The 15,888-nt window shown below is 34.4% G+C and overlaps 1 protein-coding gene across 1 annotated transcript in view; it reads right to left on the bottom strand.

Annotated features, from left to right (window-relative positions):
- The window catches only part of LOC100481887 (transmembrane protease serine 11G), a 49,966-nt gene that overhangs the window by 5,016 nt on the left and 29,062 nt on the right, over nucleotides 1-15,888 (bottom strand). Inside the window, exons 6-8 of the mRNA XM_002929922.4 lie at nucleotides 4,657-4,695; nucleotides 3,602-3,773; nucleotides 2,172-2,431 (exon numbers count right to left, since the gene is read on the bottom strand). Of these exons, the coding sequence (XP_002929968.2) occupies nucleotides 2,172-2,431; nucleotides 3,602-3,773; nucleotides 4,657-4,695 (471 nt within the window). The remainder of the gene's footprint in view (nucleotides 1-2,171; nucleotides 2,432-3,601; nucleotides 3,774-4,656; nucleotides 4,696-15,888) is intronic.

Genomic DNA, 15,888 nt, shown 5'->3' with positions numbered 1-15,888 from the left:
AGCGGAAGAGCCTGATGTGGGGCTCGATCCCATAATGCCGGGATCACGCCCTGAGCCGAAGGCAGACGCTTAACCGCTGTGCCACCCAGGGGGCCCAGTTATGATACTGTTTTGTCCCATATTCAGATTTCAGTCAATGGAAGCTATTGGACTGAATTGTAGAGTTCAGGATTACATATTTAAAACCCTCCTGGTTGAAAGTTGCACTTCAATGTTAATGATGGCTGGTGAGTCTAGAGCTGAGAAAATCTAGGTTACTAGGGATTTTATCGCTAACTGTAAATAAATCTAATCCTCTGTATTAACACTAGTAAATTCACTTACCTAGGATTGACCATCTTGCTGAAAAACTAAGCCTAAATCCTCTACAGTCATAAAAGTTACCTAAGGTCTAGTGAATTTCTTCACCATTTTTAAGCATGAGAGGGTCATTATGTGACCATTTTCTCTTCATTTCTGATTTTCCTTGAAATGCTCCCAGGGAAAGAGTCTGCTTACCATCTGTTCTTTATACAGATTTTTAGAACCATCTAAACTATTTTGCATAGATGCTTCGGCAGTATTCAGTACGATCTCTTGTGTTCTAAGTGACATTTAAAATGTATAGATTTTCCTAGGCTTTTAATCAACTGTTTTTCAACTACTTATAATTTCTGTGTACCTACTTTTATGTTTTATGTTATGTTAATTAGTCTAGGATGCTAGGTTTTAAATTGTAAATTCTTATCATTCTTTAATCTCAGCCTTTAAAAAGTTAATTTAAGTGCTTAACCATATATAAGAAGCTATTTTACATTATTGACTATTCAAAGAAGAAATTATCCAGCATGCAAAGTTTCCATTTTACAAGCTGTCTGGTTTCAAGATTTCTAATTAGACATAATTGGATAAATTTTGGGAGGTAAGATAAGAAAACCTTAGTCCTTGTCTCAGTTTCAAAATGCAGAGAAAACCATAATCAAATATTTATTACTTAAGTTTTGACTGATGTCTTATAAATTTATAATGTTATTCCTGAAAAGTATGCCTCTTATTGGAGTAAGCAGATCAATGCTTAGTAATCTGCACACCATTGGGCATTGAATGATTCATGATGAAGTCCCAAATCACTCACAAACTACTACTCTGGGAGTGGGTGGTGTTAAGTTTAATTAGGGTCTAGAGGAAGTGTCACTGGTATTGCCCTAGTGGTAGATGCTATCCATTTCTACTTCCATCATAAGTGGTCTGTCTAACCCCAAAGGATTTGATTCCCCTTTGTACTCTTCACCATTTACTATAGAGCAGGGCAGAACCCCCAGAGATGAGGAAGAGAATTCTCAGATTATAAAAACAGTGTAACAACCTGGACCCAATGTCAGAATTTTGAAGTACATATTGAAGGAAAGCAGATTTCTATAAAAATGAAGTGACAAAGCCTTGGTAGACAAAAGCTATACTTGGAGAAAGTACATAAAGAAGACTACAACTTTTTAACAAGAGTTTGGAACAGGAATCAGAAATTCAGAGGCATATTAAACTATATGTAAATTGTTCACCTAAGAGAGGTAGAAACTGGAGACTCACATCAGAATCTAAAGATCTATCTTTGCAGTTTATTTTGTGTTATTAAATGTAGTAAAATGTCATACTTGTGAACTTTATAAATCCTGAGGCTCAAAAACTGCTCCATAGATATATGGATCAGAGGGGCCTCGTTTAATATTTAACATCATGCATGCCATTTAAAATGTTTGCTTAAGGCTGTTTTTGCTGAGTTGCATGACACATTTCAGCAGTTTATCATTATTATTGCTCACAAATCACATACTTTAGGATTAATGCAGCCATAGGAGAATCTCTGCATATGAAGACAGCAACAGAAAGAAGGGATGTGAAAAAATATGCTTGAATAATTTTTTAAAATAAAGTTAAAACTAGTTTCCAAAATAGCCCATAAAGAAGGCATGTAACATAGATAGCTGTGTAATCATTCTAGCCAAAGTTTCCATAAGTCACCATATCTGGGTTTTTCTATTTGTTGTTTCGTGATATTTTTCATGCGACATCTTGATTTCATCTCTTATTTTCAATATTGTGATTTTGAATCTTATTTTATGTCTCCATTCAAATGGAAGATGGGTTTGCATTTTTTGCTTAGCTTTTTTTTTTTTTTTAACAGAGATACTCACCGTTAGCTTTTAATGCTCCCCATCCAGTGACAAACACTGGACTCTGAGGCAAGACTTCAAAAGTAGCATCTGGGAGACAGACTCTGCCCACATCCTTAGAAAATAAGACGGGGGTGGAGAGCTTCACCACAGCGATGTCGTCGTCGTGCTTATGGGCAGCATAGTTTTCATGGATGATAATTGATTGTATGTTTCTTCTCATCAGTGGAGGGCTGAGAGTTGTTCCAAAACTAGCCATCCAGAGTTTGGGGTTCTTGTAACTGATCACAGATTAAAAGGATTATGGTTGATTCATTTCTGATTTAAAGTTGCCCAGGACTCTGAATCAGCATGGGACATAGAGGTGGCAAATTGTTTAAGGTGATACTTGATGGGTCTTACCACCTTATTTGAAGCTTTCCCCCCAGGGCTGCTTTGCTTCATTTAGCTGATACAAATGCCCCCATTCTAAGGTAGCTTAAATTCCTTCCCTTGAGGGGGAGTTTGTCTTTTCTAAAGGGAACGAAATATTTTTGCTATTTTTGATTATAAAAGTAATACAGATTCGTTGAAGAGACTATAAATAAATAAAAATTAGACATGTACCCACATATGTACATATCCACACACGTGTACTTTCATATGCATTCAGTTATATACATGTCTGTATAGCTATGGGGGGGGAGAGGGAGGAAAGGGAAAAGGAGAGCAAGAGGTGTCTATTGGAGCCACACCTTATATATTGTTTTCTCATCCTTTCTTTTTAGTTAACATTTTACCCAGAATATTTTCCCATATTATATGAATTTCACTAGAATTATTATTATCTCTTTATTATCTCCATATATGCCATATGTTAAATCTTCAAAAAAGATACAAAAGTGCAATACTAAAGATATTCATGTGGGATAATCTGATATAAGTTTGTGGGCCTGGATACTATATTAGCAGAGATCTTTAAAAATCTACCATATATCTTCAGAAAACTGCTGAGTGTGTTTAACTTTTGACAGCATTGGCTTGTTCTTAAAGTTTGGAAAATATATTCTCCAGAATATATTTTCAGTTGGAGATGAAGATTCTCTAACTTTTCTACTATTCTTTAGTAACTGTCATTTGTTCCTAAGCCTGCTTCACAATCACGAGTTCCAGTGGGAGCCTAAGATGCTCATAAAAGAATGAAAAACATAGTGGCTCAGTCGGTTGTGTCTGCCTTTGGCTCAGGTCATGATCTTGGGGTCCTGGAGGTCTTGGGGATCCTGAGATGGAGACCCATGTCAGACTCCTGCTCGGGGGAGTCTGCCCCTCCCCCCGTTCATGCTCTCTCTCTCAAATAAATAATTTTAAAAATCTTAAAAAAAAAAGAATGAAAAAGGATGAGAATTATAGGAAATGAAGGTGAGGAAAGAAATTGAAATTGGTGATCCTGTTGGTACAGACTGAGGACTTACATGTCAAAGCAGTGAGCTGCAGTCAGGAGCCACTCCTCACTGATCAAAGAAGCTCCACAGAAATGGATGCCGTCCATTTGCAGGCTGGCTTGCCATGGCCAATCAGCTTTTTTTGCAGGATGACCATCAGCAATTCTTTCCATGGACGGAAACTCCCTCCCTCTTCCACAACCTGTCAGAAGGAAATAAGATAGGTATTTATATATTTTATTTTATTTGTTTATTTTAGGTGACACATAACATTGCATTAGTTTTAGGTGTATAACATAGAGGTTTAACTTCTCTAGACATTATGCTATGCTCACAACGAGTATAGCTATAGGATGGCTATTTAAAATCAGAGTTATAAACATGTGTAGGTGTACTTGGCACATAGTTAAAGATAGAAACATTTATAGGTTTGCCTTGCCTTTAAAAGGTTAATTGAAATTATATAATAGAATAGTGATTATTCACATTGAAAAAGGATTAACTTAAAAAAATAAACTATTCAATATCCTCCCTGGTACATTTAAAGCAACTTCAGCTTAAGATTTGTTTTTTCTCCATATCTTTCTAGGTCATTTTCTTATGTATGGCAATTTATTGCAGGGATATTTGACAATTCTGAGTGTCAAATGTACACTGTTTATTGCAGAAAAATGCCGTCTGTACACTTAAAATACTTGTCTAATATTATAACCATTATTCTACTATAACTTAAGTGTCAAAGTTCATGTATTAAAGTTAATGGGTGTCATTTAATTCTAAGCAAAATTTTCTACTTTAACAAAGTGAGCTAAATAAAATAAATATGATGAAATAATAAGGAATTGTTAAAAGAAGTTGTCAATGAAACTTTCTGTGAGGAATAACAAGTTATTTCTCAGGAGCCTAAATAGACATTCCCAATTATTAGTAGTTATTTTTCCCCTTACAGAGAGTTATGTCATGTATTCATTCAGAGATATTATATACTTTGGGGAAATGGTAAACGTGGGGATAGAGAAACTCTAGCAGTATTTTGAGTTTTAGCATTTGATTTGCAAACATTGCAGTGATATTCTCAAACTTACAGCTGTTCAGGATGTGCTCTGCTTGTGCTTCATTCATATCTGGAAAAAAACAAGATGATTGCTCAGCAATGGAACAATTATAATTTGAAAATACTATGCCTACATGACATGAATGTTTCTGGTTGGGATGAACTGAATTATTCAGGAATTTCTTAATTTAAAGGCAATAAAGTAAAATCCTATAAAAAGGAGAGGCCTCGATATAAATTAAACCCTTCTTCTGACTATTTGCAGACTCTAGAAAAATCCAGTTTATGATTTTAAAATCATTGGTATAGAGAATGATATTGTTTGTCACGAAGGAGGACTACATCTAATTAATTTAGCCAGGCTAATTTATTAAAATGTAAGTTAAGCAGAAGAGGATCTAGGACTACTTTCATATATGTACTATTATACGGTGGACACCATTTTCTTCTGTCCTCATTCATACATTAGTGATATGGTAAAGGGACTCAAAGCATCTTAGATGCCTGACATCTCCACAGAGGCTCCAACTGGAATAAAGAACCACTAGTGTACTGACAAATCCTCAAAACATGTTAGTAATTTTATCATAAACTAAAACAGAAGAAAGCATGATCAGTGACTATTCCCCAAAATTATATGAATTATTCCTAATGCCAGATAGTATAATAATCAATCCAGATCCATATTTTTGTTAAGATGAAAACCAACGTAGAGTTTTGGTAAGCTTGCAAATTAATGAATCTTTCAGTCAGACTCTAAAGAGGAACATTGTGTTCATCTGCCAGGAACTATGCTTATGTTTATGACAATAAATCCCTTAGAATTAGGTTTTGCCAATAACAATAATTCTCTAGTGGCTTCCCTGATCTTTCAAATAACCCTAAACTTCCTACCTGGATCTGCATGACATGGTCCCTATTTATGTCTTTGTGGTCATGTTGAACTGTTCTCGCTTTCTGCCACTACTCAGTGGCCGCCCTGGCCTTTCTGTTTCTTGACTGTGCCAAGGTATTCCTACAGTCTTTATTCTAGTTGTCCCCTCTGCCAGAAATGCTCTTCTCCTGACCATTTTCATGGTGGGTTCCTTGTTGTCATTCAGATCTCAGCTTAAAAATCCTCTTCTTAGGGAGAGGCTTTGCATAACAAATCAAAATAGCCTCCCACTCTCTATTCTGTGTATGGAAATTCATATTATTTGATATTACTTTGTTTATTTACTTGTTTAGTGGGCCATTATCTTTTTTATTCCAATTAAAATGTTCTATGAGGACAGGTAATTTAGTCCCTGGCACAAATAGGTCCTCAGTAAATACTTGCTGAGTTAATAATGAGCAGTAATGATAACTAATAATTTACTGAGTCCTATATACCAGGAACTGTACCAAACACTGCTATATCCTCACAATAATATCATGAAGCAAAACTATTAAGGACATGATTTAAATACTTCTCAAGGTAAAAAGCTGGCCCACAACCATTTCACTGTAAGGTCAATTATAGTCTAGTGTCACCTTCTGTAGGTTATGGATCAGTGAGGGGGTGGAATTATGGTTACTTCACAGATAACTTTAGGATCATTTCTATCAGCAGAAACTATTGATGAACTTCCATGGTGATGCTATATCTCATATGTAAATGATTAAACATTATCTAGTAGATGTGTTCCACCTGCAAGATAAAAGAAGTTAAATAGCTCCACTTCTAGAACAAGATTGTGTAGACTCACTTTGCTCTGCTCTTCTCCTATAAATACAACTAAATACCCTGAAAATTATCTAGCAGATAATAATAAAAGAACTCTAAAAGCTGGAAGGAGGAAGGCAAAATAGCTATAGACTATAGTATTTTAAGGACAATGTGGTGAGTTTCCTAGTTTTATGTTCATCTCACATATACCCTGGACTGGAGACCAAGGAAGGCCTGCAATCTGGAACCATCAAGAGGCATAGACAAAAATTCCTAAGAAAAGTCTGTTTGCTCCATCCAAATACTGGGAAAGAAGATGCACAACAAAGACCTAGTGAGGAGCTCACACCTCCTGCTTCACAACACAGGGCTGGCTATCCCATTTTGCCAGCAGTAGTGACAGCAAGAAGCACTTGGCCATCCCAAACCCCACTTCTTAAACAGGGCAGCAGCTTGCAGACTCACACCCACAGGGACGACATCAACTTTTATATACCCAGTGACATAAATAGGTTCAGGTCCACTGCACACGTCCACAGAGGATGGGCCAGGGATGCAAGGCAGCCTAGAGAAGCCTGTTCTACTCACATATATGTTGTTGGCAGCAGGGGTTGAGAGGAAGCTCCATAAGACTAGAATAGTATTGCAAGGACTCTGAAAACTAAATTGCTTTTGAAACAATGAAAGTAGGTGAGAATCTATACTCTAAACCAAAATAAGTGGACTACCTGCTAAAATAAAAGAATTAAATAGAATCAAGAATCTCCTAACATAATAACCAAAATGTTTAGAACACAAACAAAAGTTACTTGCCACACCAAAACCCAGGAAAACCACAATCTGCATGAGAAAAGACAATCAACTGATGCCAATACTGAGATGAATAAGATGTTGGAAGTATCTGATGTGCATTTTAAAGCAGATCCCAGAAAAATAATTTAGCAGTCAATTACAAATTCTCCTGCAACAAGGGAAAAAATATAAAATCTAAGCAAAGAAATAGAAGTTATAAAAACCAAATGGAGGGGTGCCTAGGTGGCTCAGTTGGTTAAGCGCCCAACTCTTGATCTCAGCTCAGGTCTTGATCTCAGGGTTGTGAGTTCAAGCCCCATGTTGGGCTCCACACTGGGCAAAGGAAAATTATAGGACTGAAAAATATAATAATAATAATAATAATAATAATAATAATAATAACCCTGTTGGATGGTCTTAATAATAGAGTGGAGATGGGGGATAGAATCACAATAAATTTGTATGAAATTAAATAACATTTACTCAGAAGAACAGAGAGAAAAGAGATTGAAAAAAATTAAAGCCTCTGAGATTTGTGGGATAATAAAAGATTTAACATTCATATTATCAGTGTTTCAGAGGGAGAAGAAAAAGAGTGTGAGACCGAAAAAGTATTCAAGGAAATAATGGTTGGAAACTCCCCAAATTTGGCTAAAGACAGAGATGTATAGATTCAAGAAGCTTAGAAAATGTCAAATAGGAACAACTGAAATCCACACCAAGACCTATTATAATTAAGTTACTAAAAACTAAAGACAAGAAAAAATTCTTAAAAACAGAAAAATGATACGTTACCTATAAAGTAACACCAGTTCAAATAACAGCAGTTTTCTCATCTGAAACCGTGGAGGACAAAAGGAAGTGGCATAGCATTTTTCAAGTTCTGAAAGAAAAAACTATCAACCATGAATCCTATATCCATTGAAACTATATCTAGAAATAAAGGTATTCTAGGATGAAGGGAAATGAATTTTAGTTTCTAAAAGACCTACTCTTGGATAATGGCTAGAGAAAGCTCTCCAAACAAAAAGCAAATGATAATAGTAGAAGGCCAATACTTTCAGAAAGGAAAGAGACAGAATGTGTAAGAACAGAAATATACATAAGAGACTATTTTTCACCTCATAGGTTTCTTTAAACATATTTTATGGTTGAAGCAAAAGATGCAACACCACCTAATGTGCAGAATATATAGAGAGGAAATACTAATCTGATGAGCAAAATATATATAGAGAAAAATGTATCTAAAAAATGGCAAGGGCAAGGAGACCAAATGGAAGTAAAGTTTCTAAACTTCATTGGAAGTGGTATAATGTTGACACCAGTAGGCTATGATGTTATGTGTGTGTATGTTAATACCTAGCGTAGCCATTAGGACAGCTATACATAGTGATAAACTCAAAAACATTACAAATAAATCAAAATGGAATTCTAAAACAAATATTGTTACCCACAGGGAGGGAGGAAAAAAGGAACAGAGGAACAAGACACATTAATATGTGAATGGTTTAAATACATCAATTAAAAGGCAGAGAATGACAGAGTGTAATTAGGAAAACATGACTCAACTATTTTCTTTTTACACTGAAATTTCTAAATTGTAAGTAAAAGGATAGAAAAAGATCTCACAAATATGAATCTAAAAAAGAGCAGTAGTGGCTCTATTAATATCAGATAAAGTGGACTTCAGAGAAAAAATTACTGGATACATAGAGGGACATTACATAATGATGAAAGGATCAATCTACTAAGACTATGTAACAATTTCAAGTGAATGTTTACAAATAGCAGAGCTTCAAAATACATCAAAGCAATAACTTCAACACCCTCCAATATCAATAATTGATGTGATTACTAGACAGAAAGGCAGCAAGGATATAGAATTAAACAACACCATCAACAACAAGGTCTGATTGACATTTATAAAACACTCCACCCAACAATAACAGAAAGCACATTTTAAACAACCTTGGAACATTCATTAAAATAGAACATATCCTGTGTCATATTTAAAAGAATTGAAATCAGAATTTGTTCTCTGTTCATAGTGGGGTCAAATTAGAAATCAATAACAGAAAGGTAAGGAGAAAAATCTCCAAACACTTGGGAATTAAACAGCAGACTACTAAATAATACATGGGTGCAAAAGGAAGTCCCAAAGAAAGCTGAAAAATTACATAGAATTGAGTGAATATGAAAGTACAACATAGTAAGTATTGTGGGAGGCAGTTAAAGCATTACAGGAGGAAATCATGGCACTAAGTGCTTATGTTAGAAAAGAGAAATGATCTCAAATTAATATTCTCAAGTTCCTAACTAAAAAAACAAATAAGCAAACAAATAAACAAACAGAAAAAGAAAAGCAAAGGAAGCCTAAAGTAAGGAAGAGGGAGGAAATGTAAGGAAAAAAATCAATGAAGATCAAAATTTCAATCAAAATTTAAAACAGAAAAAAACAGAAAAATTAATGAGACAAAAAATACTGGTTGTAAGAAAAAAAATCAATAGAATTGATAAACTTTGGGAAGATTGACAAAGATAAAAATAGAGAAAAAATAGAGAAGACACAAATCACCGATATCAGGAATTAATTGAGGGGATATCACAAAAGATATCCCCATATCCCCGCCTCATAAAGATGTGGTGTGTATACACAATGGAATATTACTCAGCCATCAAGAAGAATGAAATCTTGCCATTTGCAATGATATGGATGGAACTAGAGGGTATTATGCTAGGCGAAATAAGTCAGAATTTAAGTGGAATTTAAGAAACAAAACAGATGAACATAGGGGAGGGGAAGGAAAAATAAAATAAGATGAAAATTGAGAAGGAGGCAAACCATAAAAGACACTGAACTCTAGGAAACAAACTGAGGGTTGCTGGAGGGGAGGTTGGGGAGGGGAAGGGATAATTGGGTGATGGTCATTAAGGAGCGCACTTGATGTAATGAGCATTGGGTGTTATATGCAACTGACAAATCACTAAATTATACCTCTGAAACTAATAAAAAAAAAAAAGTCATAGGGTTACCATACTGACCTGAGAGTATATGCATAGAAGAATTTAAAATAAATGTTCACCAAAAAAAAAAAACTGAAAAAAAGTTAAGTAAGGAATACTTTGAACAACTTTACATTCATAAATTTGACAATTTAAAAGAAAAGGACATATTCCTTGAGAACTATAAACTACCAAAACTCGGCAAAGATGACATAGGTAACCTGAATAGTCCTACTATTAAAGAAATTGAATTTGTAATAAAAGATGAAAACACACACACACACACAGACACACACATGCAACGAAAACACCTTAGGCCCAGGTGGCTTCACTGGAGATTTTGGCAAAACATTCAAAGAATTAATACCACTTTTACACAGTCCTTTCTAGAAATTATAACAAAAGAGAGCATTTCCTAATTCATTTGGTATGGCCAGTATTACCCTGATATTGAAACTAGTTAAACAAGAAAACAGACTAATATCTGTCACGAATTTAGATCAACAAAATTTTAATCAATTGAATCCAACATTGTATATAAAGAATAGTACAGTAATGAAGTAGATTTATTCCAGGTATATAAGGATAGTTTAATATTTGTAAGTCAATTAGTGTAACCTACCATATCAACGGGCTACAGAAAAAAGTATATGATTATGCCAATTGATACAGAAAATGCATTCAACAAAATTTGGCATCTATCACACCACCACACCAACCTATCACACTCACAATAAAAAAATTGGAAAATAACAAGTGTTTGTAAGAATTGGGAGACATTAGAACCCTTAAACCTTGCTGGTGAGAATGTAAAATGATGCAGCTACTGTGAAAAACAGTTTATAGTTTCTTAACAAGTTAAACATAGAGTTATCATATTGCCCAGCAATTCCACTCCTAGGTATATATCCAACAGTATTGAAAACTGGTAATCAAAGAAATACTATACACCAATATTTATAGCAGTACTATTCACAATAGACAAGCAATGGAAACAGCACAAATGTCCATCACGTGATGACTGGGTAAACAAAATGCATTATATCTATATAGTGAAATATTATTCAGCCATAAAAAGAATAAAGTATTGATACATCCTAAAACATGGATGAACTCTGAAAATATTATGCTAAGTGAAAGCAGCCAGACACAAAAGTCACATATTATATGGTCCCATCTATATGAAGTATCCAGAATAGATAAATCCACAGAGACAGAAGATTAGTGGTTGTCTGGGGCTGGGTGAAGGGAGAATGAGTGACTGTTTAATTGATATAGGATTTCCTTTGAGGTCATAAAAATGTCTTGAAACTAGGTAGAGGTGATGGTTTCACAACATTATGAACTAAATGCCACCAAATTGTACACTTTAAAATGGTTAATGGTTAATTTTATGTTATGTGAATTTTACCTCAAAAAAAAAAATACTCAACATAGTAAAGATGTCAATTCACCCCAAACTGATCTATAGGTCTAGCAAAATTTCTGTCAAAATCTGGTTTTTTTTTGTAGACATAGACAAGATTATTATTGAAGTTATTTAGAAAGGAACTAGAGTATTTAAAATAATTTTGATAAAGAAGAATAAAGTGGGAGAATCATTCTTCCCAATATTAAGCTTGCTATATAGCTGCAGTAATCAAGACAGTATGATCCTGGTGGAAAGATGGACACATACATCAATGAAATTGAATGGAGAACCCAAAAATAGATTCACACAAAAATGCCCAATTATTTTTTGACAAAGGAGCAAAAGTAATTCAGTGGAATTGGGCAGCCTTTCCAATAAACAGTGCTGGAGCAATTGAATATCTATTAACAAGAACAATGACAAAAAAACCCTCACAGCTTATACAAAAATGAGCTCAAAATGGATTTTAGACTTTAATGTAAGATATAATGTAATGTGAGACCATAAAACTTATAAAAATTAGTATAAAATGTTAAAAACTGTAATATGTAAAATTATAAAATTTACAGAACAGAACATAGGAAATAATTGTCAGGGAACCAGGACTAGGGGAAGAGTTAGATTTATTACCAACAACATGGTCCATAAAAATGAAAGTTCAATTGGTTGAATCACATCAAATTTAAACTTTTCCTATCTGAAAGACTCTGTTTATGGGATGACAAGACAAATTTCAGAATAGTAAGAATTATTTGTAAATTACATATCTGACAAAGCCTCATATGGAGAATATATAATGACCTCTCAATATTCAACATTTAAGAAATAAAAATTAGCTTAATTAGAAAATTTGCACAGATATTTTGCTAAAGAGGATGTATAGATGGGAAACACATAAAAGGGTGTTTGGTGTTATTAGCTATTGGAGAAAATAAAATTAAAGCCATAATGAGATATCATTATATACCTATCAGAAAGGCCAACATGAAAAATAGTCATAATACCAAATGTTGGCAAAGATGCAGAGAAACTAGGTCACTCATACATTGCCAATGGAAATACAACATGTACAGCTACTCTGGAAAGTAGTTTGGTAGTTCCTTTCAAAACCCAAAATAGTTTTATCAACCCAGCAATTGTACTCTTAGACATATCCCAGAGAAATAGAGACTAATTTTCTTATATGAACATATATATGAATGTTCATAGCAGCTTCATTGTAATAGCCAAAATTTTGAAACTATCCAAATGTGTTTCAAGGGATAAGCGGTTAAACAAACTGTGAAATACTATGGAATACTACTCAGCAATGAAAAAGAACAAACTATTGATACACACATCAACATGGATGAAGGTCAAGGAAATCACGCTGAGTGGAAAAGATCAATTTCAAAAGGATACAAAGTATATTATTTACATGACATTCATGAAATAAAATAATTAAAGAGATGAAGAATGGATTAGTAGTTGTCAGAGGCTTGGGATGGGTAGAGGAGATGGGTGTATTTACAAAGAGGTAACACAGGGGAATCTTGATATGGTAGAGTTGAATATATTGACTATGGTAGTAGTTATGAAAGGCTACACATGTGATAAAATGGCACAGAGCTATACCTACACATACACACATACGCACACATGCACAAACGAACTCATATAAAACTGTGGAATCTGAATAAGCTCTATGGATTGTATTTATGTCAATTTCTTGGCTTTGACAGGTGCTATAGTTGTATAAGATGTTAACATTACCAAAGACTGCAGGAAGCATGCAAGTGCATAAGATTTCCCTGAAATTTCTTTGAAACCTCCCATGAATCTATAATTATTTCAAAATATTTTTAAAAATCAACCATTCTTTATAAAATCAATGCACAGAAATTGGTTGCATTTCTATACACTAACAATGAGAGAGAAGAAAGAGAAATTAAGGAGTTGATCCCATTTACAATTGCACTAAAACCAATAAGACACCTAGGAATAAACCTAACCAAAGAGGCAAAGGATCTATACTCAGAAAACTATAGAATACTCATGAAAGAAATTAAAATGACACAAAGAAATGAAAAAATGTTCCATGCTCATGGACTGGAAGAACAAATATTGTTAAAATGTCTTTGGTACCTAGAGCAATCTATACATTCAATGCAATCCCTATCAAAATACTATCAACTTTTTTCACAGATCTGGAACAAATAATTCTAAAATTTGTATAGAACCAGAAAAGACCCTGAAAAGCCAAAATAATGTCGAAAAAGAAAACCAAAGCTTGTAGCATCACAATTCTGAACTTCAAGCTATATTACAAAGCTGTAATCATCAAGACAGTATGGTATTGGCACAAAAACAGACATATAGATCACTGTAACAGAATAGAGAACCTAGAAATGGGCCCTCAACTCTATGGTCAACTGATCTTTGACAAAGCAGGAAAGAATATCCAATGGAAAACAGACAGTCTCTCTAACAAATGGTATTGAGAAATTGGGTAGCCATATGCGGAAGAATGAAACTGGACCATATTCTTACACCACACACAAAGATAAACTCAAAATGGATGAAAGAGCTAGATGTGAGCCAGAAATCCATCAAAATCCTAGAGGAGAACACAGGCAACAACTTCTGTGACCTCGGCCACAGCAACTTCTTGCTAGACATGTCTCCAAAGGCAAGGGAAACAAAGGCAAAAATTAACTCTTGGTACTTCATCAAGATAAAAGCTTTTGCATACCAAAGGAGACAGTTGACAAAACCAAAAAACCATGGAATGGGAGAAGATATTTATAAATATCTTATCAGATAAAGGGCTAGTATCCAAAATCTATAAAGAACTTATCAAACTCAACACCTAAAGAACAAATAATCCAATCAAGAAATGGGCAGAAAACAGGAACAGACATTCTCCAAAGAAGACATCCAAATGGCCAACAGACACATGAAAAAATGTTTATCATTACTCATCATCAGGAAAATACAAATCAAAACCACAATGAGATATCACCTCACACCAGTCAGAATGGCTAAAATTAACAAGTCAGAAAATGACAGATGTTAGTGAGGATGTGGAGAGAGGGGAAACCTCTTACACTGTTGGTGGGAATGTAGGCTGGTCCGGCCACTCAGGAAAACAGTATGGAGGTTCCTCAAAATGTTGAAAATAGAGCTACCTTCTGACCCAGGAATTGCACTACTGGGTATTTACTCCAAAGATACAAATGTAGTGACCAAAGGGGCACCTGCACCCCAATGTTTATAGCAGCAATGTCCACAACAGCCAAACTATGGAAAGAGCCCAGATGTCCATTGACTGATGAACAGATGAAAGAGATATGATACACACACACACACACACACACACACACACACACATACACAATGGAATACTATTCAGCCATCAAAAAATGAAATTTTGCCATTTGCAATGATGTGGATGGAACTAGAGGGTATTATGTTAAGTGAAATACGTCAAGTGAAATAAGTCAATTAGAGAAAGACAATTATCATATGATCTCATTCCTATGTGGAATTTAAGAAACAAAATAGAGGGTAATAGGGGAAGGTTGGGAAAAATAAAACAAGACTAAATCATAGAGGGAGACAAACCATTGGAAACTCTTATCATAGGAAACAAACTGAGGGTTTCTGGAGGGGTGGTGAGTGGGGGATGGGGTAACTGGGTGAAGGACATTAAGGAGGGCATGTGATGTAGTGAGCACTGGGTGTTACATAAGACTGATGAATCAGTGAACTCCCCCTCTGAAATGAATAATACACTATATGTTAGTTAATTGAATTTAAATTTAAAAAAATAAATCAAGCATCCTAGTGGAAGTCTGTATTATCTTTCATTTCTTTTTATAGAATATTATAAAACATTGTCATTTGAAAAACTAATCAGAGAGTGTGCAGCCCAAAAATGTAAGGGGAAAACAATAAGGTATTACAGAGGTATACCAAGGTACTAATTATAAAAATAATGTTCTTTTTTTCTGGATTGTATGATATTCAGAGTATTAGCTTTTTAAAATTTATGATTTGTTGTGATTTCTTTCTTATTCCAACTAAATACTCACTTTCCTACTTAAAATTTCTTTCAGTAGTGGATGAGATATCGGTTCTGGTTAAAGAAGATAGTACAGTTTTTGATTGGAAACTAGACACAAAATGGGTTAAATGAAATATTAAAGATAAATCTTCTGGTTAACTTCTTCTTATGCTAAATAAAACTGCTATAAAATATGTTAAATACTAAGTGTAGAAGGTAAAAGTGCTACTACTTGAAAACTTTGAGACCAGCAAAATGATTTTACCCCAATGTTCATAGCAGCATTGTCCACAATAGCCAAATTGTGGAAGGAACCGAGATGCCC

The sequence above is a fragment of the Ailuropoda melanoleuca genome, chromosome 11 (assembly GCF_002007445.2).
Source record: "Ailuropoda melanoleuca isolate Jingjing chromosome 11, ASM200744v2, whole genome shotgun sequence".
Classification (NCBI taxonomy): Eukaryota; Metazoa; Chordata; class Mammalia; order Carnivora; family Ursidae; genus Ailuropoda; species Ailuropoda melanoleuca.
Note: the sequence above shows the minus strand (reverse complement) of the source record. Positions and strands in the feature narration are given on the sequence as shown.